We start from the raw sequence: 24964 nt of genomic DNA, 5'->3' as shown, positions 1-24964 counted from the left end.
CATGAAGTCCACAGGAGATAATTATATAAATAGTTGCCTTACGTTCCGTCCAGATTGAAAAGATTTCTTTACCGGATTTATACGTTTCCTGATTTTTCAGGTCTTTGTTGATAACAGATTAATTATTGTGTCTGCCGTTTTAAAACTTTAAAGGATTAGTTGAAAACTTTTTATTGCACTTGAGTGTATAAAAATTGAAACATTTAAAGTTTTTATACTATAAATTGTCAAAGAGAGAGAAACTTTATTTACTAAATAAATGCCTGCTGCTGCAACTTGTAACAAGTTGCCTATTTTAAGACACAGGAGTATAAATGATTATTAATGATATTCACTTTTGAAAGAAGCACTTTAATTAAAGCACAATTCTTAAACGACATCTGAAGAGTCTTCTTAAAGTACAACATCCTTAGTACACTGTTCAGAACAGTAGCGTACGCAGGATTTTTTTTCGGGAGGGGCTGAAACTCGAGAATTAAGACCAAAGTATGTAAATTTTCACGTATGTCGTACACATTCGCAAGATCAAGTAAGTGAAGGAAAAAGTAAGGTAGTTTTTCCAGCAACTGCAACATTTTTATTGTCGCTTGGCATTTAAATAATTATACCATGACTGACGACTTACGGGATGTGCCGCTGAGTAGTTAAGTCGATTATTTCGGGGGGGGGGGCTGTAGCCCCTTCAGCCCCCCCTTTGCGTACGCCGGTGGTTCAGAAACTTTTTTTAAAATTCTTACTGCTTCCTTAAAGACAAAAAATAGAACAAAGACACCAAACAACTACAATGATATATTAAAAGATCGAAAGCATTTCAACAGCAATTTGCACTATACGCATTTATTCCATTACGAAATGAGTGGTAATGTATTTTTTCGCTCTTAGTTACTGCAGGACGCATCTTCGCTTTAAATTAGTAACAATTAGATCCGTAGAAACATCAACCAAGTGTTCACTTAATAACTCTAACTAATTAAAAATCTGAGGTAGTTCCTTTGGAATTACGACAGTGGCAGTTCTACACCAATTTCAACTTTCGTGAGCAATTTCCGCACTCGCTAATATTCATCCAAAGGTCCATTACGTGAAAACGGCGCCTACTGCCGAACACTTTCAGAACGAATTTAAATTCTTTCCGCGTCTCCGGATTAAACTTAACCTTATACGAGAATTAGTACTACATTCTTTCGCTTCTTTTCAAAGAGGCGATAATAAAAATTAATAAGTGTGCCCCTTTTCTCTCTTAATAGTTACACAAGAAATGCATTTGCCGAATTTCAACCGACGTGATTCCACCCTCAACTTTCGCTTTCCTAACTTGACATCGATTCTAAGTGACCGACATCAGTGTCAACGTCTGTTATCAGGGGGAGAATCTTAAAAATATGAAGGCCCTAAAAACAACCCTTGTTTGACTAGCTGTTACGTGTTTATAGTTTAGATAAAGTGAATGTGGGGAGAAATAAGTGATTATAGCACTTACCCTTAGCTTTTATACCTTTAATATTAGAGCAGCCAGGTATTTGCGACCCCTATTTTCTTGTATTTAATAAATTGAGCACGCAAAAGAGTGGTACGCGAAAATTGCTTTCGTTCAAGGATCTACATACGAATTTCAATATAAATGGCTACGAAATTTCTATATAGAGCTTTTTAGTGTAAAACTTAACACGTACGCATAGCAGGTGTGTTTTATGGATTTCTCCGGAATTTTCTTATAAGCCCTCGACTGCAGCAGGTACGCTCTTAGATAATGTCTATTGCAACATAATGGTGAAATTTGGGCGAAAATAAACGTCGCAATAGGCCTATGTCTACGTTTGCTGCTTATTGTCAAAGTTATCTATCTTGCCAAGACTAGCGCATATCTGTTGCATTTCGAAATTTAATCTAATGAAAAATGAAAAACACTGTGCCTTCAATTTATATAATGATTTTTAAGAAAATTGACATTTACTTGCTTCTAACTGTTCAACGAAGAGCTGAGTTGATTATTATTGGAGTTTATGGTTGAGAGTTTTCCATTGAGCCAATTTGACCTAATATAGTAAAACGAAACATATCCATTATTTTCATGTGATGCCCTCTACTATACCTATACCTACCATGTAACGACCCCTTAAAGATTTATATTGTAGAAAACCTGCCGTGTAAATATCTAAATTACCCTGAAGGTAGCCCCTCAAATTCCGAATTTATATTTAATTTGTCGGTTAGTAACTAGTAAGTTATTAGTAAATATTTGTAAGCTAAGAATCTAAATTTCTAAGCGAATTTTTGAATTTATTAAAAAAAAAACAATTTTACGGCTAAATTCTTAGCAGCCCAATTATCTTTCAATATCAAAATTTTAGTACCGTTATTAATGAGTAAGTCAGAATTTGTAATCAAACGGTATCCCTTAAATTTCAAAAAAATGTTGTGCGGTTAACTTCTCGGGAGCCTCAAGAACAATATTTTTGTTTTAATCAATATTTAGTAAGTGATTTGTAACAATTTGTAAGCATAATCTCAAAATGTGTAAGTCACTTTATTAGTACTTACAGTTCAAAATAAGTTGTGGGGGCTAACGTCACCAATGTGCCAGAACATACAGCAGTGGTTGAAATTGTTTGTGGAGAGTGGTTAAATTTGTTTGAATTTCTAAATAGGAATTAGTAAGTCGTATGTTACTTACTAATTTGTAAGAGCCATTTCATAATTTCTAAGTTACTTTATTACTATTTACAGTCCATAATGCGTTCTGGTGGGGCTAACATTACGAATGTCTCAAAATAGGGAAATGGCATTTCTAAGTAATAATTAATAGTAAGTCGAATTTACTAATTTGTAAGTATAATTTAATAATTTGTGATTCACTACCTATAGCTCAAAATGCGTTCTGCGTATGGGTCAAACCTCACGAACGTCTCAAAACATAGACAAATGGTTAAATCTGTTTCTATTTGTATTTCTAACCAATAATTAGTCGAATTTGTAATTATAGTTTTATATTAGTAACCTAATCACTATATCGCAATCTAAACTACAAAGTTACAATGTGATCATGAAATACTAAATGCACATAGGTCCCTCCAATTTGTTGTTGAAAAATTTAATTATATGCAAGTGGATTTCCCAATTTATGTAAAAATAAAGTTGTTGCAGGGTAGTTTTCAGTCTATATACATTGAAAGTATAAATATTTTTGTTATGTTAATGATTACCTAGTAAATTAGGATTCTGTTATTCGATGAAAAGATTTAGATCAAAATATGTTTAATTTATAAAGTGTGTAATACATAATGCGTAGTACATAGTGTAATAGGCTTACAGAATTAATGCTTGTAAATATATACAGAGTGAGTTTTTTCCGATTCCGATTATGGGGATCTCGTAAACCGTGAGATACGAAATCGCTTAAATGGGCAAACAATTGCCGAATTTTGTCTTTCAGAGTTTCTTGTAACTCTGCAAATAACGAAGTTATGGTAAAAAAACCGAAAAATGGCATTTTTGTAACTGCGCTGACAACCATTTGTTTTCAAAGATATCAAAAAAAAAATGTTTAACAAACCGTTAGTAATTTTTTCTCAGCTTTCTGATTGTGCTAAAATAAAATTTTACCCTTGTGGGTTTCGAGTAAGCATAGGAAAAACTCACCCTACATATAAATGGTGAATTACTGTATACAGTATGTATACCTGCATTTTAGCTACCTCGTGTATAGAATGGCATGGATGTTATGACCAGTATAGAAACCTATTGTATAACAAGAATACAATATATTTTGAAAGTAAACATTTCATTGCTTTATGCTAACTGATAAATATCTAAAATTATGTTCAGTAACTTTTTAGAATTAGAATTAGAATCCTTAAAGGTATGTATCACATGATCAATATTTAATATCGTGATGTCTTAAATGAACGTGTTATATATTCGCACTTATAAAACAAATCCTGTTACTTATTGCATATATTTCATGTTGTTAATTTGAAATACGTAGCATTGAGGTAACCATATACATTTAAAACTCGACATACTGTATATAAAGAATCGTACGTCTACGTAAACCAATCGATATTTGATTTGAAGGTAATTGTTTATATGGAATAATATAGCTATACCTAGGTACTGTTAAGGTAATGAAAATATTTAATTTATACACCAGTTCAATTTCCATACAAAAACCCGCAATTTGAAAAAGATGCATAAATTGGTTTAAGGTAGCGTTTACAAATAGTGCCCTTGCGATTTCCGCAATAACGCTGTTTCGACGTAAACAAATGAACTTTCGTTAACGAGCGATTGTTGCTAAAGATTTAAGCTTGTGAATGAAGTTAAATTTTACAAGAAATTATTATCAGTGTGTGGTAAAAATGAAAGATAATGTTATATACTTTATATTGCAGTTTACTAAAATCTTATTTCTTAAATGAGTCAACCCAAAATTATCCACATTTGATCTCTTACGGTACCCAGCTTAATTACTTAAATAGTACTTTCGGCTTAGATATAACGAGGTTAGAAACCCGACGGTACATTGCCTCCACAATGTTTGTCTTCAAAATTTTACACAACTTGTTATACTCTTCCGAATTACTTCAAGAAATTAAGCTTAAGGTACCATTTGTTAAGCTAAGGCAAAATAATACTATTTTTGTAGTTAACAACACAACTTCCCCACTTATTAAGATCTTGATCGCTTTAAATAAGTTATCCTCAGTTAATGATATCGACTTTTTTCACGATCCCCTAAATTCAATAATAAATAAAATTAGATCCTAGTCCTAATATTTGTTCAGAGCCCCAGTGCCATGTAATTGGAATTTTTATTCTGTATGGTTTCTGGTTAAATAAATAAATAAATAAATAAATAAATAAATAAATGACGGCGAAAGTGGAGAATTTAGTTAAATCATTTTTGTTTTATGCAAATATTGTAACATTATAAATTTTACTGAATGTTATTTAAACCAAAAATTTTGACCCGAAGGGCAGTTATTGTGGAACCAAATTTTCAATTTTTCAATGTAAACGCCACCTTAAAATAAATTTTCCGTTGAAACTGTAAGTTAAGTTCACTTTGTGTTAATAAAGTGTCTCACGTCGGAGCTAAAACTTAAAATCTTAGCTCAATTGCCACACTATAACACAATTCGAAAATATATTTTGCTATGAATGTTGAAATATGAGGAGGTTGACACTTGGTTTACTGACATCTTTGGTAGCGACAATAAAAATAAATATAATGATTAATGAAACTTTGAATATATTGACTTGATAAAATAGATCGTATTTAAACTTCGCTTACATATTTTCTGTTTATATCTTTTACTAGGAATTTCAACCAAAATATCTTCCATTTGTGTCCACGTTTTGAGCTACCTTTCCTACAATGTCAAACAGAACAACAGTATACGGTAAATATGCCTTATAACTAATCAAATCTAATCATTTGATAGAATGATATCTACTTAAAACAAAGCAACTTTAAAAGAAAAACTATTTGAAACTTGAAACTTGAAACTTTGACATATGCCTGGCGTCGCCGCCTCCCCCAGGATTTAGTCAACTGTCGTGAGGATGCGTCCCTGGTAGGCACTATCAGGGACGTTTCACCACTACTTTGTTGCCATCGCGCTGGGCCGCGACATATGCCAAACAATGTGGTGGAGTTTGTGGATTGGGGGGGTTGTGGGGGGGCGGCTAACTGGATGTTATCCGACCCGAACGGGTACGGCCACAGCTTCGCCACTGGTATTCTGCCTTAGAGGGAACTCTGCTTTCTAGTGATAGCTTCTTCTCCTGGCGTTCGTTGTCTTCCGATGTTCCTATCCTTTAGTATCGTTCCCTTCCCTGTTTTCCCCCGTGTTCCTCCCCTTTTTATTGTTGTCCTCTCTCTGTGTTACTTTCTGTCGTTCCCTCTTCCTCCCCCTCTTGGCTACTTGTGCTTATGTCTGATTCTTCTTCCACCTCCAGTATTCTTCTGCTTTCTTTCTTCATTTGATGCTTGTCTCTGCTCCACTCTTCCCAACTTCCCATGGGAATCCCCGAGGCCATTACCGTTTGGTCTATGGTGGTGTTCCATGTGAAGCAGGGTCGGCCTACCTTCCATTCCGAGGCACACAGATTCTTGGCATGGTCTTTGTTCCTCCTGTTTATATGTCCCCAGTATCTCATCTGCCTCATCTTCAGTCTCCTGGTGATCGTCTTTCCCTCTAGTAGTTCCATTATCTGCTTTCTTGTAAGGTTGCTGTTTTCCATCAGTATCCTGAGTGCCTTCCGCTCCGCCCTCCTCAATGTCCGTCTGCTACTTCTTGTTAGCGCTGAGGTATTAACTCCGTATAAGATTGTCGGTGCTATGATCGTGTTGTAAATCATCATCTTCAAGCTGTCCGGTATTTTCTTCTCTCGTATGAAGTCCCGAATTCCGTGTGTGATTCTGAATGCGTTGGTTATTCTGTCTTTCACTGTGTTATGCCTGCTGAGTGTGCTGCTTATGTACGCTCCCAGATATTTAATCTTGTGCTTCATAGTTATCTCCTTCCCGGCTATTGCGATCTTGTCTCCTTCTTTGTATTGGGTGTTGCTTCTTGGGTCTCTTATCACCATGTAGCTCTTTTTGTTGTTTATTTGTAAGCCGACCATTACCAGGTATACCTCGCTGGTTTCGACGAAGTCCTCAATGTCTTCTAACTTATCCGCGATTACGAGTAGGTCGTCCGCGTACGCCAGTAGTGTCGGTAGTTGTAATTTGGTCCCTTGTGCTGAAGTTCCTCACCACCATCCTTGTTTGTCCTAAAGCGTGATCAAGTGTTATCGCGAAGAGCCTTGGAGAAAGCGGACATCCTTGTTTGATTCCCCTGGTTTTCTTTTGGTGCTCTGTCTTCTTCCCAAACCATTGTATGCTAGTATGCTCCCTTAGGCACGCGTTTATGATTCTGTTGATTAGGAATTTGGGCAGTCCCAGCATTGCCAGAGATGTGGTTATTGCTTCATGCTTCACTTGGTCAAAGGCCTTCGCCAAATCTATTGCTAGAAGCCATGTTTTGGTTCCTGCCCTCCATTGTTCATCTAGGATCCTCCTGGTCGTGAATATATGGTCATCGGTTGATCTTCCTTTTATGAACCCTACTTGGTATGCTGGTGTCTCGGGTATGTGGCCCTCTAGGCATTGTAGTAGGTAGGTCGCATATATCTTGTACCCCGCACTGCATAGCGAGATTCTTCTGTAGTCATCTGTTCCTTGTGGTGAACTGACCTTCGGGATGGGGATCTGCACTGTCTGCTGCCATTCCTTAGGGACCAAGTTCCTGGTCCATACCTCCTGTATCAATGCATGTAGGTCCTTTATTAGCCATTCTGAGGCGTATTGTAGTAATTCGGCCTGGACTCTATCCTGTCCTGGCATTTTCGCCGTTTTCAGCTTTCCTATTATCTCCACCATTTCTTCCACCGTAGGGGGTGGCGGCAGTGGCCAGTGGTCGTCCTCCGACATTAGCTGGGCCTGCTCCTCCTGTTCTCCTTTCAGGAGTTTCTCCCACGCTGTCATTGGTATATATTTTCTGTTTCCCCCTTGTTTCCTCCTTTTAGTAAATCCAATTTCAATGGTTTTATACATAGCGAAATTTTTCTAATAACCCAGAGATTGGTGCCTTTAAGAAAAAGAAATTTTCCTTTAAAACTATTATCATCTGGATTCTGGATTACGATAGGGGGTGGAGGACAGGACAGGATCCACGCGTTCTAGGCCATCCCACTCGTGAGATAACTTATAAATACTGGAAGGGGGGGGGGCAATCGTAGCCATCTCCGGCCAGGTTACCCAAGCATCAATCGTCTCAGTAGTACTAGAGTGGGACATTCACAACGTATGGGGTGTGCCCTCTCGTCGTCTGTTTAATATCCCCTACAAGATGGTGATTCTACCAAAACCATGCGGTGGTGCATGGTTTGTTTAGTTTACAGTGCCCAGAAAGTATACCCACGAGTTACCTAAAGTTTTTTCTTGATAGCCCCGCGCAACTGTAATTGGAAGAGCCTGACCTGGACCATAAGACACCGGTCGGGCTTACTCATCGACTTTCTCATTACCTTTCATTCCAGAATGCGAGCTCAAGAGTGTTGCTTGCTATTTGCTCTCATGCATGGTGTCATTCGGAAACCATCCTAGATGTAATTTTATAGTGACCAAGTGCCTGCAGGTCAGTCCTGCTCTCACTGGAGATTCTGTTAGTTTTGTTATTTATGTTATGCATAAGAACTTTTCTTGCACTAAGCGTTAATCCTGCCAACTCTAATTGGAGTACAGTAGGAAGTTTGCCTAGTGGTTGGGTGATGTTCAGTTCTTTGGAGCAAATACCAATGCCTGTTCGATTTTTTTAGATCCATCCGCGAAGACGAATGTCTTTGTATGGTTTTCCAAATTCTCATCAAGAAAGATGTGTCCCTAGTGTGAATTGAGGAGTGAGTGAATCCGATCGACCTTTAGGATAGGCAATCGGTTAATCGCCTCGTCCAGATGTTGAGAGTGGCCCACCTCAATACCTCCACTATTCATCAACTCCGTATTTTTCAGACGCAAGAATGCCAGAGTGGTCTTTTTCAAATAACCGGGGCTTTACGCGTGGGCACATATGCCCTTGGTGCAAAACATTTTGGCGGCATTGATGAACAGGGAAGGGGAGTGGATTGTTCGCCAAACTCTATATGGTCAAACCGAGGGTCAAACTATTATCAAGAAATATTTGGACTTCTTGGATGTTCTTAAAGAAATCAATCTAGTCAAAGTGAAGCTTGCATTGCATGTACATTACAATTTATGACGAGAACGAGAATTGGATTTATTTAAGGAGTAGAGGATGTAGTTTTAATACCCCCCCCCCCCCCCTGCAACGTTTACTTGGGGTAAACGACTAATTTAAAGAAATTAAGCCTATTAGATACATTTCATTTTCAGACATTCACATACATTTCTGAAGAAGATTGTTAAGCTTCTGATATTTAAATAATGGTTCTAAGATTATATTTTTACGAAAATCTTACAGATTTCCGGGACCTTTTTTTTAATGTTCCTCAAATTTTATGATCTCCCTATATTTACATTTGAAAGTTGGCGATATACAAACAAGTAAATAAAATGTCCTTTGTCAAGATTTTATGCAATGAGAATTATGGGGAAAAGTATTAGCGTAATTAAATTCACTTCCATCCTGGTACTTTATTAAATAATTTGACATCTGGCTGTATCCATATAATCTCGTACAAAGAGCTCCAGAATTTTATTAGAGTTCCTGTGGAAAAAACTGATTTCGATGAAAAAGCAAGAAAATATATGTACTGTGATAGAAATTTGCTTGTTACAGATTACGTTAAAACCTTTAGATTTGTAGGTATATAATGCTCGAAATTCTTTTAGTGGTTTCCTTTTTTGTAACTAACCGAATCAAAGTCCACACGAGTTGTAACAAAGCAGAGGATTTAGAGACGCCATAAATCCCGAGCTTTTAAAAATCCCTTGTGTACAGTAAAGCTGATGTCACGCAGCATCTCCTTCACTGCACGAAGTTAATGCAACACATACACACATAACGTAATCTTCTTACTATCGTTACAGTTTTATATCAAAACTCCGAAATTGAATTCGAGGTAAAGTCGAGAGGAAAAAAATAGGGTCGATTTTGGGGGGATGACGCGTAATTAATTCGGGAAATAATTTTGTTACCGGTTCGGGTGCAATTCGCGCCGGAGAAAAATTTACATAAAACCACGAATAAAATTAAAGCTTCGCCGAGCCCTTCTGAACGATGATAATAAACGGTTTCTACGGAGAACGCAAAGAATTACCGCCGTAATATATTTTCCTATTGTAAACAAATAAAAAATTGAATTTTCGTTCGACTCAAAAAACATCCCCCTCTCTGTGATTATCTGATTCGATTGCACATAAATAACCGACCGCACGGTATATACAACAAAGCGTTATTTGCATGTAAAAGGGAGACTGGGATGCAAATTTTAAATAGGACGAGATTAAAATACAAACTTATTACACTGAAAAGGAAGCATTTGAAAGGTTAAAAACTTTATAGAGAAATGCTTAAGGATTTGCTTATACTTATTTATTTACACGATAGTGAGTAATAGCATTGAATTGATAGTTATAAATTCAATGGTAATAGGAACAACTAGTACCCTTATGTTACATTAAGAAATATGTAACCCAGGGCCGCTCACAATGTCTATAGATAAGAGTTTGGGAAATTTAAACCCATACATTTGAAGATATTTCTTCTGGAAATCGGGAGCAGTCCTTGTTTGATACGGTTTCCACTGATTTTTGTAAAAGTTTCCTAATGGAAACCAAAGAAGTAAATGTAATAGCATCATTATATTTTCTTCATTAGTACGAAATAGCATATTACAGTAACGTCCTGTCATATATTTGATTCTTAAAAACCAATCTGTACTTTCACAACTTCTTCCCAAAATATTTTGGTTGACATAAAATACATTGTTAGTACGGGAACAATTATTTTGCAGCAGAGCGGAGAAGCTATACGTACCACTTAGCACTTACTAAACTATTTCAGAAATTTAATCAGACTTTTAAGTACTTTTGCAGCTAGAAGTCTTATTCCTATTTGGAAACGGGGATATCTAAGCCGAAAAACGGCAAATACAAAGATTAATTCGTGTAGTTTCATTTTTTTTCGGGAATTTGTGGTTGAATGTGCCCTGACGATTGAGTAATAATGTGACGAGCGGTTTCGGTCACTCCGGCGGGTGTGGAGGGGGTACAGTTTTGCAGTTTTTCGGCTATATCCCGAAAATGGGAGGCCGTAGAAAAAATTTCATTTCTGAACAGTTTCTGTTTTCTTGAAAAAGGGCCGTGATGCGCTTCTCTAACGAATCGTTGCCTACTCTCATGAATTTTGGGATCCTGAGCGTGATTGATATCATTTTCACCTCGATTTTCACAGTTTAGTTGGATAAGAGCTTTAGGGTCCAAAGCTTCGGTCTCTCCCCTAGAACATATTATTCATGTAAATGAACTGCTAATTGCCTCCAAAATATGGTAAGGGTATGTGTGTTTAAGAGTCAACGACTTTGTTCGAAGTTGTCTGACGAGACGCGATTTGAGACTGCCAAACTTTAAATTCACAAACGTCAATTTGCGGATTTTCAGCTTTTTTAGAGGGGCGAATCTAACCGTTTATTAGATCCATGAGAGTGTTGAGATAATTTTTTTGGCCCGTCGGTCCTTCCGATTTTAGTCGTATCACTCTAGTTTAAAATAATTAGACGAAATCACAAAATATAAGTTTAATACTAAAATCAGGAATTAGTTAAAAACTCTACAAATCGAAAGGCAAACAAAGCGTAAGGCGATTCGGTCGTTACTGTTGTAGCTTTTCCACGCGCTCCTCTACAACCTGCTACCGCTCCCCTTGCTTGTCATGCCGCAACCACGTCACCATATTGCCAACACGATTACTTCCAGGTTTTTCAATTCTTCCCATATTTCGAATTATTGCGATTCTGTGGATCCCTCCAATTCTTCGGCATTTTTATATTTTTAAAATTCTTCCGATTATAAACACTTTTCAAAATCAGAAGATCATGCCAATTCTTTTGCTTGAATGCTTCTGACGTTTCGCATTCTTCAGAACCATTATACTCTTAAAATCCATCAATCAGATTATTCTTTGATTGTTCTTTAAAGTTTTACGATTTTTATCTTCGCATTCGGGGCTATTAGGCATCAAATTCTTCAAATCCCTTCCTAAAGTTAATTTTTTAGTGTACCTTTAGCTGTTGAGGTCCATAAAGTTTTTGATTTTCTTCGAACTTTTCCGGTTATTCAGCGTATCTTCAGATCTTTAGGGTTGCTGAATTTCTCAAGATTGTTCGATTTTCGTAGAAGAGGATGGCCGTTACCGACAGAATTCAACTCTGAAGTACTTTGACACTGCGTAGTACGAGCATTTTCGAAAAACAGGTACACGTTTTTGATTAATAATAATACAATAATAACCTTTATTTGTTTGTCACCTCAGTAATAAGTTTTCTTGCTCATTCCATGTCCATTCTTGAATTTCTCAGATCCTACCCAATTATCCATTTCTTTCTATTCTTTATTTGCCGTTATATAGACTTTTCCAGATTTTTTCAGTCCTTTTATACTTTTCAAACCATTACACACGTCGGGTTGTTTAAGTTAATTTAGATCTATTCCCTAAAAGTTACTTAAGGTCCCTCAGGATCTTCATCTGCGGATTCGTCATACTTCAGATTATACGGAACCTTCAAGATCCATAATTCTTCCTGATTTTTCACCGTGTGAGATCCTTCGGATTCTCTACATACTTTTCATAAATGCTTTAAAGTTTTCAAAATCATAAGATTCTTCAAACGCATATGGCTTCTCAAAGTCGCCACATTCTTCAATTGCTTCGACTGCTTCACATTACTTTGATTCTATGTTCGTATTCTACCGATCTTACAGATACTACAGACTGCTTAGTGTTTGGACTTTGGGAGTTTCCCCCAATCTTTGGGATTCTTCAATTTCTCCCCTCTTCGGCTCCCATTATTCGGCTTTTGAGCTTTTTAAGATTTCTCAAGTTATTCCAATCGTCGTAGTTCTCAAAATCCTGCAAAATTTTATCAATCCTTGAATCTCTCCAACTTCTACAAATAAGTTGAAATTGTCGAAATCTCCAAATTTGTCAGAAAACTTTGTAACGTAGAAATTTGGAAACACTGGAAATAAATGTAAAATTCCTCCGTCAGATGTCGCCCGCTGTCGTCCCGATCCCTTGAAATTAAATCTCTTATTAGTTCCCCACTTGCTTGTACTCCTTGTCCTCACAGCTCCTAACCGACTAGAACCCATAACCAGATATTTATGCAGAACCGTATTCCTATGTATTCCAAGCCCGTTCATTAATTCATTATTCCAATCCAAAATTACTTTTTCTGTTTATTCCATTTACAAGATATCTTTTAGCTTTATTTATTTGTTCTTCTCCTCACATCCATTAATTTAGTTTTCATTCATTTACCCATCTTATTTGCCTTACTAGACGTAACGACAATTCGTGTAGGGTAAGTCTGTAGATCCCCGTTACCTAGTTTTGAGGTGATCTTTTGGGTTTTTGCCTCGGTTTTTGCTTTAAGTCGATAGATTTCACACAAATACAATTATCACAGCCCTCCGTAGTTGCCGAAGGATTCAATTGGCTCTTCAAAGGGGTTTTTTGAATTGCTCAGAAAATTCCTTTTCTTTCACTTTTTTAGGATTATGCTTCCGATTAATTAGATCCTTAAAAATTTTTACGTTCCATTACCTAATGACATGCTACACTGTTGTATGTCAAATCAACTTTTTCGTGTTTCTAGTTTACTCCGCTGTGTCACCCTAACTACAAAAAACACACTATATAGTTTTGTAAGCTTCATCACTTTAGGTAGACGGCAGTTCCAACCCCAACTTCTCAGTGTACGTTCCTAACTAAATATGTCACCGTTGGGAACCGAAACCCTTTCACCTTTATCAGAAATTTTCCATGAAAATAATTTAATTACAGTTATATAACACACAAACAGCGCATGTAAAGTTCCCAATAAAGGAGCAAATTGCAAAAGTTTTGATTGAATTAATTTAACTTATACGTACATGCGGATCGAAATTTGTCTTTGAACCGAGCGATACTGAAAAATGACGAAAGTAGGAAAATTTACATAAAGTTAAAATAAATTAGAGTTAATTGTAAGAGCATTTTCTGTTCCTTTTTCTTTCGGTTAGAATGCCTGAGACGTACTTTCGGAAAGTTTAAAGTAGAGATAAGTTGTCGATAATCTCTAAAAGTCCGATTTTAGCCGTATCCCTTTGAGAGTTCCGTTTCATTAACCGCCACCCATAATTGATGATTGTAAATCTGAGTTGATTACAAAGTTTTGCTATAATTATTACTACTGTATCCATTAGGATGGTGTAGAAACCGACTTTGTTAACGCAAGGATCCTTCGCGATAAGACGGCCTAAGAAAAGATTTCTTAGATAGTTCCTTTAATTAAACCGCACAGAAAGGATTAGATCGAGGAGACGTTTTTCCTTCGGGTTTTTCTTTTATCGCTTTTCCTAACGATGTAATAACAGATAAGGTTGGGAAGTAGCATCTGCCATTTTCGTCTTGCTTACATTTATTTGCGTTCACTTCAAATTATGTTTATTATTTATTTAAAGGGAAGGAAGTGCATCTCTTGGACCCCAGGTTTACTTTTAGAAGTTAACCGTTCAATCTTGTATAATTTCACTCAGTAGATATACTAAAACTTTCAAAGAGGCAAACTGAAATAAATAATGTAAGTTTGAAATCTGATCAAATTTGAAATTGGCATATTTCGAAGACTAGCAGATTGTGGAATTATAAAACAGAACTTTTTCTTCCTTTTAATAACAGGCTTACCCTTTGATAGTTAGACTTTCGGTTTCATATACGAAAGTAAAAGTGGGGCAAAGCTAAAGGTACGAAAAACTTTTTTCATTAAACTTTCAAAATATTTCAGTCGATAGGGTTAAGTATTATTTCGTGTTATTCTGTCCGTCTGATATCGGGAAAACTCACTTACTGGTTTGTAAACCTTTTTTTGTGAAATATTTACGGTAGGAAGGAATTTTTTTTTGTTTGAATTCCTCTTAGATTGTATTGATTCCTCGGAAATGCCATAGCGGTAGTAACTTGACGCTATCCCTAGGCCCTAGCTAAGGTGCATGATCTGGGGTTGATTTCGGTTGGCTCAGTAATGAACCGCGTTCCTTTGAGTCCCATTAGGGCTTTGTAGGTCCAAGGTTCTTGAACCAGGGCTACATCATTTGCTCATGTGTGGCAGATGCCGCCCTACTGTGATGCAGATTAGCTTCTGTCAGTTTTACCATAAGGAAAATGATGAAACAATACTAACCTACTGAGGTGCGGTGTTTGGCACAGTTGGTTGTTTCCTCTGAGGCTGTGGTCTCTTCACACTCCATGCTTGTCACCTCCTCTGCTACCATTTTCATCTTGGAGAGGAGTTTGAACGTCACTCCAATGAAGTTCACGTAGGATCGATGGTTGCAAGTGGCCCCCATTTTATCCCAGGAAGTTTGGCCCATAAGAACAATGAAAGTTTGTGCCTTGGGGTCCTCCTTCCTGACTACCTATTAATTCTAGCATTTTGGATTTTAATCTTTTCCAGGACCTTCTCTGATGGTTCTATTTGAGCCCCGGGAATCGGAGCGTGTGCCTTGACTGATTCAACGAGTCGAAGTTTCGCCCCTTCTCACGGAGCTGCTCTGGTTAGATACGACCTCAACCAGTCCACCAAAATTGTAATTAATACTCAAGGCTTTGTCCGCAAAATATGCGTAATTAAAATTAAGCAGTAATTAATTCCATTGATTTTATCCAACACAATTAGCACACAAAGCGGGAAATAAACTAACAAACTCTACCCCTAATTGCTTCGTTAGCGTTAGGCAGTAGAACAGTTGCTTCCATAACATGCCGTTCGGAATAATCGACCATGTTGTTTTCTACGGATCGTTGGCTTTCAGCTTGGGTATCGGGGTGAACTTCGGTTTTTGGAAGAAATCCCACACCTCCGATGGTTACCTCTTGGCCAATCGACAGATGAAGGTTATACCCATAACGATCTCAATGGTTGCGAGGTAATTTTAAATTATTATGCCGGGGGTCATAATTCTACTTCTGTTCAAGCTCAATTTCAGGGATAACGTTGCTTGGATACAGTGGCGAGGTTTACGTGTATGGAGCCAACAATGTATGGACGTGTCTCAGCTGTGTGGTGGCGAGCGTTATTGGGGGATGCATGTTCGTACCAGTTCTGACCAAATTAAAGTCTCCAAACGTTTTTGAGTATTTCGAGTTAAGGTTTGATAGAAGAACTAAGATACTGGCGTCCTGTGCGTACACATTGTACGTTTTGTTCTATAGTTCAGCTGTGGTATACGCACCGGCAATTGCATTTTCCCAAGGTGTTTCTTTGTCAAACAGTATTGGAATTAAATAAATAATCGCGGGTGTTATCGTCGTAGCCGTGCTGGGAATAGCCTCCGTAGGCGGTGTGGGAGCTGTCATAGAAAAAGCATCAAATGGACATAGACTGGATTTTAGGTATTAATAACCTAGCCTACATCTAACTCCCGCTTTAAGTTTTAGCTTAGATCCTACGCAAAGGGACGGATTTTGGCAAATGTTGCTTGGTAGTACGGCTATTTGGATTTTCAGTCTATCTTTGCAACCTGGGGCTGTCCAAAAATATTTATCACTGTCGGCATCTAAGAATGTGACAAGGTGAGCATTGAAACACATCGCATTTTCTAATCGCATTATAATAGAGTAATGGTTCTCCAATGCTTTGGGCTCGCAACGATATCCTTCGTGAGTATTTTTATGGAACTCGTTGTGTATGCAAAGTACGACGGCTGTGATCCTCTCACGACCGGTGAAGTTGCACGCTCTGATCAAATTCTACCCTATTTCCTAATAGATGTTGTTCGAGATATTCCTGGTTTGTCTGGTATTTTTATTGCGGGACTCTTTAGTGCCTCACTTAGGTAAAATACAAACAACTAAAAACATTTCTTTAGTGGTGTCGTAGTACACTTTCTGCATCATTCAATGCATTAGCAGCGACTGTATATGGAGACCTGATGTCCTTGCATGTCTTTCGAGTTGTACTGAAGGACAAGGAAAGTTTGATTTTAAAATTGATAGTCGTGGGATCCGGTGGAATCTGTACGGCTTTGACGTTTGTTGTTCAGCATATGGGAGGCATTGTACCGTTTGGCATGGTCATCGTGGGGCTGCTACAGGGAATATTTTGTGGATTATTTTCTCTAGGGATGATCTTCCCTAGAGCGAACTCAAAGGCAGGTACTGGGCAAAATGCTGTATATTAAAAAAGCTCTTATAGGGCGCTTTTTATGGAGTCATTTCAACTTTTTTGGGAGTTGGTACAATAATCGCAGTAAACCAATGGTATACTTTACAAGGAGCAGGCAAATACTTTGCAAAACCAATGTCAGTAGCAAATTGCTCCGTATCTGTTAACGTCACCCTGTCCAGGTAAGGTCATCTGTGCTTCCTTGTATTTAAATCAATAAATTACAGAACACAGGCAGAATACGAGCCATTTGTACTTTTTCGGATCTCCTTTTGGTACAACCCGGTTATGGGTTTTTTAATGGTAGTCTTGGTTGGCATGTTAGTGAGTTATTGTACTAAACCAGACGTCTATAATCCAAATCTTCTTAGTCCCATATACCGAAAGACTTGCACCAATCGAAAGCCTTCACAAAAATACGCTGCCGGGCTGAATAGCAACCATAGAGAGACTTACAACTTTGAACTTAGTGTTTAGAATATAATAATATTGTCCTTAATTTTACCACAATATGACCGCGGGTTAAAAACATGTACCTTAGCTTTAATGCGTATGAACTTTGGAATGTTACCGTGACCCGCTAATTGTAGTGGATGTACGCCTACTGATGCTTGGAATCTGCAACCCTCCGTTGCAGCCTCCTTGGATTAATGGGATACACTAACTTGATTTTATGTATCGATCAAACTTGCTTCACCATAAATAAACAAAATACCAGCTTTAACAAATGCAAACGGTAAACAATAATGCAAGCTTTGGGCCTTTAGTGCTAGTCCATGAAATTGCGCGTCACTCCGATTTTGCTTCTTCGGATTTTTCCACACTGGTGTAGTTGGGAAAATGATGCAATTTCTTCCACGCTTAACGACAAAATCTTGATATTATTGCCCTACAACGACAATTTTTTTGCTTAATAAATAAAAATTATTATTATTATAAATCCGTTGCTGAATATAGCGGGAGTAGTACCGTGGTTGTCGAAAAGACCAGTGGAGCCTCTCACACAAAAAAACCAACACAATACATTATACTCAGGATGATATAAATATAGATAAATCTATTATAGATATCATAATAAAAAAAGACAAATGGTGAATAGCTGGGTGAAGTCCAGGGCAACAACTATAATTATACCAAAATTTGTACCAACAATTCACGAAAACTCTGACTAGGTCACCGAATTAAGTAAACACTCCCTCCTATTTGCTCACTGAATAAAAAAGTAAATATAGACATTTGCCACAGAATCGGAAAACCGGATAGTTTTGCAGATAATAAACATCGTTCCATTATTGTGAAATTTATCTCTCATAGCGCCAAACGTCAAGTGATAATGAGCCGTAAGCTTCTTAAAGGTTCTAAAATTACTATTAAAGAGGACCTAACAAAGAATAGACAATTGCTGTTATCTAAAGCAGTAAACGTGTTAGGTTTCCGTAATTGCTGGTCTCGTGATGGTAACATCTACGCTAAGGTGAAAGACAAAGTTCATCCAATACACTGTGCGGCCGATATAGACAATTTGAAAAAGGAGTCTCCAACAAATCCGAACTAATCTCGTGTGCATCTGGCATTTAGCCAACGTTCCTGCGGTGTTTATTAAAGATAAAAGTTTTTTTTTTTGGCCTTTAATTTTCTTTTTTGAAAGCGAACGCTTTTTCTTTCTTTATCTCTATTAATTCAAATATAATAACTAGTTTTTTCTTGTTTATAAAAAGTTGTTTTCTTGCATCGTGTAATCTATAAAATAAATTTGCGTTGAATTGAAATGTTTGTAGAGTCATCGTGTATGTTTTAATGTTGCATTATTTTTTTACAGTTTTATCTTAGCCGATGTCTTTAAAAATCTCTCACCTTAACATCAGATCACTGAACACTGGGTTTGACTTCTTTCAAGATTATGTAGCGACTCAAGATAACCATATAATTGCTTTATCGGAGACGTGGTTAAATTCAAATATCTGTGATAATGCTTATAATATCGATGGCTATAGGTTTGTTAGGAAGGATCGCGAAGGAAGGGTTGGAGGTGGGTTAGGTATTTATGTGAGAAATACCCTAAATTTTACAATAATTGAGACAGAAAGTAATATTTACTTTGAGCAACTGTGGTTAATGCTAACAATTCGTAATAGTCGAGTTGCAGTTGGAGTTATATACAGAGCTAACCGTTTGTATTTTCCAGAATTTTGCGACACGTTGGAGGATACCTTTTCTTTGATGGTTCCTGCCTGCGAGCATCTAATATGTGTTGGTGATTTTAACATAAATTTATTGGATGAGAGCGCTCAATCTCTAAAGTTTTTAGATTTGCTAAATACCTATGGTTGTATGCAGGTAATCACAGAGCCTACTATGGTGACAGAAAAAAAGGGCACTCTTATTGACTTTATTATCCTCTCTAATCCGGATCTTTTAAAGGAGTGCGGTGTTTTGCCTATGGATGCGGTTTCAGATCATTCACTCGTTTGGTGTACGTTATCATGTAACCATCTCACGAAGCAAAGCACATATAAAGTATATCGCGACTTTAAACATTTTAAATATGATGAATTCGTTGCAGAATTACAGGTCTTGCCTTGGTATCGTTTGTTCAATTTAAGAAATGTGGAATGTAAAGTACGTTTTTTAAGCGATAACCTTTTATATCTATTTAATAAATATGCTATTAAGAAAGTCCGACTTACTAGACCAAAAACACCTTGGCTGACAGACTATATACAAGCCCTTATGCATTCAAAAGATAAAAGTCTGTCGAAGTTCAAAAATGACAAAAATACTAGCTCTTGGAATGAATACAAGCGACTTCGTAACTTATGCACTAATGCTGTTAGACAATCTAAGCGTCACTATTTCCACACGTTTGCGACCGGGCAAAATAAAAACGATTTATGGAAGGTACTGAGAGACATGAACATTTTCCCAAACAAAACAAATTATTTGCTTTCTGACTTTAATGACCCTGATCTTATTAATGACCATTTTTGTGACTCTATTACCGCTCATAAAATTTCACCTGATCCAGAATTGTTAAATTTTTATAATACAAATTGTAAACTCAAGGACTTAAATCCTTTTAGCTTCACTCTCATTAGTGAATCGGATATTGCTATGATACTCTCAAAAATTACGACAAACTCTGTAGGCGCTGACGGGGTGAGTAATTCAATGATTACTGTTTGTCTGCCCTTTCTGTCGCCTTATCTACTGCATGTGGTTAATTGCTGCCTTGAGACAAACTATTTTTCTAATGCTTGGAAAGTAGCACACGTGATTCCTTTACCTAAAAGTAAAAATGTTCGCACATTACAAGATCTCAGACCTATAAGCATTCTACCAGTGTTATCCAAATTGCTAGAAAGAGCAATGGAAATACAAATCAGGAAATTTTTGGATGAAAACGACATTTTACCGCCTATGCAGTCGGGCTTTAGGACTGGATATAGTTGTTCTACAGCGTTGTCATGCATTGTGGACGATATCATTACAGCAACCGATAACAATATGCTCACTGTTAATGTCCTGGTAGATTATTCTAAGGCATTCGACATGTTGGATCACGAATTGCTAATTTCAATCTTACATTTTTTGGTTTTAGTAAAGACGCGTTGGAATTAGTAACTAGCTTTTTAACAGATAGAACTCAAAGAGTAAAAATTCAAGACTCACTGTCGTCAGAAAGGAAAATATATTCGGGGGTTCCACAGGGCTCCATACTCGGCCCTTTATTTTACACTATGTACACTGCTAACTTACCAAATTGCATAAATACATGCAAACATCACCTATATGCAGATGACACACAATTATATCTCTCATTTCCACCTTCTGACGTAGATCTTGCTTTAAATAAACTTACCAGAGATTTAAATAACTTATTTGAGACATCCACAAAATACTCCCTGATTATTAATCCGTCTAAATCTGTAGCGCTGGTGTTCGGAAAGGCTCACCACCGAAACAATGTTCAGCAGCAGATTTATCTAAATGTTGGCAATCACGTCATTCCAATAAAAACGGAACACAAGAACTTAGGACTAATCATGGATAGCGATCTTCGTTTTAAAAGTCATATAAACCTATGCATTCAGCGCGCTTTCAGCAGTCTAAAATCTTTGTATATCCACAGATACAACTTTAACTTTGATACCAAAGTAAAACTAATGAATGTGCTAGTTCTATCTCATTTTAATTATGCAGATTGTGTGTATGGACCTTGCTTGGATGGAACCAGCAGGAAAAGACTACAACGAGTGCAAAATTCTTGTCTACGGTTCATTTTCGGCTTGAGAAAATTTGATCATGTCTCCCATAAGATGTCTGAAATAAAGTGGTTGAATATGGAAAATCGCCGTTCCCTTCACTTTTTGTATATGTGTCATCAAATCGTTTTAACTCATAAACCACAGTATCTTTATAATAAAATTACTTTCCGTACAGACGTACACCATCTCAATTTACGTAACAAAGGACTTATGACTATTCCAGCTCATAGGTATCATCTTTTCGAAGGGTGTTTTTCTTATCAAATTGCAAAACAATACAACTCGTTGCCAGCTTTTATCAAAAATCTTTCCTTGAAGCCTTTTAAAACACAAACGCGACTTTTACTTTATAGAAGTCAAATCCAATGTTAACCAGTTCTTTTAACACTTTAAGTTTTTTTTAATTGTGTTTCTACATTATTATTAGTTTCATTTTCACATTTTTTTAACGAACGCAGGTATACCGTTTTATTTAAAAGAAACATCACTCATTTCGCCATAAAAAAATGAAGTGTATATTGGGGTAAAGTGGAAGAGCAGACCAATTAGTCTGAACTTCACCCTTTCACTATTATATATTTGATATATCGTTACGCCTTATTTTTCATTTTTGTGTTGTTACTTTTGTATATAATATGTGAATAAAGGTCATTATTATTATTATTATTATTAAAAGTTTACGAACACCATAAAGGGAACAAAACCTTTTCCAATATGTCCCTATTTATTCGGTAGATCCTGGCCACTTCAAACGACACCACCCGTAGGCCTGCAAGGAATAGACTTAATGTTGATCGAAACGTTTTCTTATGCAGGATGAAAATTAATCCGTACCTTCTGTGATGTTCCCAATGGATAATCAGGCTCCTTTTCCCCAATACCACCATATAAAGATTCAGATGATGACGACCCCAAAGACATAGAGATAGCACGCATTCCCACGGGGACCTCACTGGAACAGCTGAAATATCCTCCAAATATAGCATCGACACAACCAAAGACACTAGAAAGTTTCTCGCCTTTTTGTAGAAGCGGATGGCACAAATTAACTTCTCTAACTCGTTTTACTGCAATCTCGGGTACCAAAAAAACTACCGCGTGGTTCCAAAAATCCACAAATCGACGGAGTTAAATGGCTGGATTAAAAAAATACTGTGGAAAAAAAATCGTAGCTTTAAAAAAACACAGAAAATGGTTTTATTAATAATTGCTGTATGACCAATTTGAACCGAGTTGTGGCTTGTTAAAGGTTAGCTCTTGTTCGTCAAACGCTAAATTAGAGAGTTTCATAGTCAAATATTGGCAAAACTATGCATTTTTCGAGAAAGGAATATTTTTTAAAGTATTTAAAAAAACCTTCCTTCTTTTTTAAAAACAAACTTCAATATAAAAGGTAAGTGAGTTACGATGAAAATAAGGTAGATCCGTACTTTTTCCAGCAAAAAAATCAGCGCAAGCAACCCTCTAATTGCCACCCTAAGTAAAATGAGCCCTTCCCCTTTTCCAGTTTTCTTTAATTACGTATTATTAATACCTTCTAAGTGTAGCCATGTTTAGAAAACTTAATTTTGAAATAATTGAAGTGAAACTACAAACAACACAACAAAGCAACTAGAGATACGTAAAAAATGCTACAGCATCCAATTGTAGCTTTTTTAATTCCAAACATTTTCCTCACCGGCAATTTTCTGTACGACAAAAATTAAGTGAGATATAGACGTTTAAACGTGCAATCATAGGCGAGCACTACCTTGTTTTAGCCCTTTAAGCTCACTCTAATTTTAAAATAATGGTTTTAAATGGAATTGATGTAAATTTTTTAATGCACTTTATGTCATAAAAAATAGAAGAGTTATAAACTGAACTGAACAACCATCGTCAATAGATAATAAAATATTAACTTTTTGAGGGTAAATATATTTTTTATTAAACCACAATATGGGTTTTGGCAAAAAGGAGTAGTTTTCACCCCTAAAAAAATGAAGAGCGCCTATCGGAATAATATAGATTTTGAAGTGGAGGGTAAGTTGAACTTAATCCCAAATTTTCATGCAAATCGATGCATTTTGAAAAAATTGCCAGGCTTTATACTATTTTAAGTTTCGTTTCCTGGGCTACTTGGGGCAGTTGATATTACTCAAGTGTTGCTCAAAATAAACAATAACAATACCATCACTTATATTATAAAATGGAATTATGCAATCCATTTCAGCTAACATTGCATTGTGCAATTTAACAAAACTTTTCAGCTAGTAATGTAATTTTTGCATATAATGACACTATCCTATGTTGTTTAATCAATTTAGATTCACTTTTTGGGTGAATAGTGGTGCTTATTACACTCACTCGTTTATGGATTTACTAATCTCCTTCTCTGTAATCTTTAAGAGTTGAGTTAATCTTGCAGAAGATTTAAATTGAGCGAGCAATGTCATTCTAATGTCACTAAAAAAATTGCAATTAATACTCAAGGCTTTGTTTGCTGCGTTGTGGGCCGAATATGCTTAGTTAGTCTGTAACAGTTAATAAAAACACAATTTGCACACAAAGGGCGAAATTAAACTCACGAACTATTTCCCTAATTGCTTGGTTAGCGTTAGGCAATAGGACAGTTGATTCCATAACATGCCGTTCGAAATAATCGATCATGTTGTTTTCTACGGATCGATGGCTTTCAGCTTGGGTATCGGGGTGTACTTCGGTTTTTGGAAGAAATCCCACACCTCCGATGGTTACCTCTTGGCCAATCGACAGATGAAGGTTATACCCATAACGATCTCAATGGTTGCGAGGTAACTCTAAATTATGCCGGGGGTCATAATTCTACTTCTGTTCAAGCTCAATTTCAGGGATAACGTTGCTTGGATACAGTGGCGAGGTTTACGTGTATGGAGCCAACATTGTATGGATGTGTCTCAGCTGTGTGGTGGCGAGCGTTATTGGGGGATGCATGTTCGTACCAGTTCTGACCAAATTAAAGTCTCCAAACGTTTTTAAATATTTCGAGTTAAGGTTTGATAGAAGAACTAAGATACTGGCGTCCTGTGCGTACACATTGTACGTTTTGTTCTTTAGTTCAGTTGTGGCATACGCACCGGCAATTGCATTTTCCCAAGGTGTTTCTTTGCCAAACAGTATTGGAATTAACATTATTATATTTCAGTAACTGCTGTGCACCCACAAATTGTGGCGTCCCTTGTTTGCGTTGTTTGTGTGTTCTACACGAGCGTTGGGGGATTTAGAGCAGTGGTGTGGACTGATGTGTTTCAGTTTTTTGGAATAATCGCGGGTGTTATCGTCGTAGCCGTGCTGGGAATAGCCTCCGTAGGCGGTGTGGGAGCTGTCATAGAAAAAGCATCAAACGGACATAGACTGAATTTTAAGTATTAATAACCTAGTCTATATCTAACCTCCGCTTTAAGTTTTAGCATAGATCCTACCCAAAGGGACGGATTTTGGCAAATGTTGCTTGGTAGTACGACGACATGGATTTTCATTCTATCTTTGCAACCTGGGACTGTACAAAAATATTTATCACTGTCGACATCTAAGAATGTGACAAGGTGAACATTGAAACAAATCACATTTTCTAATCGTATTATATAGAGTAATGGTTCTCCAATGCTTTGGGATCGCAACGATATCCTTCGTGAGTATTTTTATGGGACTCGTTGTGTATGCAAAGTACGACGGCTGTGATCCTCTCACGACCGGTGAAGTTGCACGCTCTGATCAAATTCTACCCTATTTCCTAATAGATGTTG

The 24964-nt window shown here is 36.9% G+C and overlaps 1 protein-coding gene across 1 annotated transcript; it reads left to right on the top strand.

Annotated features, from left to right (window-relative positions):
• Nucleotides 1-23825: 23825 nt before the first annotated feature.
• Nucleotides 23826-24590, top strand: LOC116174507 (sodium-coupled monocarboxylate transporter 2-like). The gene is made up of 3 exons (XM_031492441.1): nt 23826-23992; nt 24039-24316; nt 24364-24590. The coding sequence occupies exons 1-3, from the start codon at nt 23826-23828 to the stop codon at nt 24588-24590; spliced, it is 672 nt and encodes a 223-aa protein (XP_031348301.1).
• The last annotated feature ends 374 nt before the right edge of the window (nt 24591-24964 follow it).

The sequence above is a fragment of the Photinus pyralis genome, unplaced genomic scaffold (genome assembly GCF_008802855.1).
Source record: "Photinus pyralis isolate 1611_PpyrPB1 unplaced genomic scaffold, Ppyr1.3 Ppyr1.4_LG6, whole genome shotgun sequence".
In the NCBI taxonomy this organism is placed as follows: Eukaryota; Metazoa; Arthropoda; class Insecta; order Coleoptera; family Lampyridae; genus Photinus; species Photinus pyralis.
Note: the sequence above shows the minus strand (reverse complement) of the source record. Positions and strands in the feature narration are given on the sequence as shown.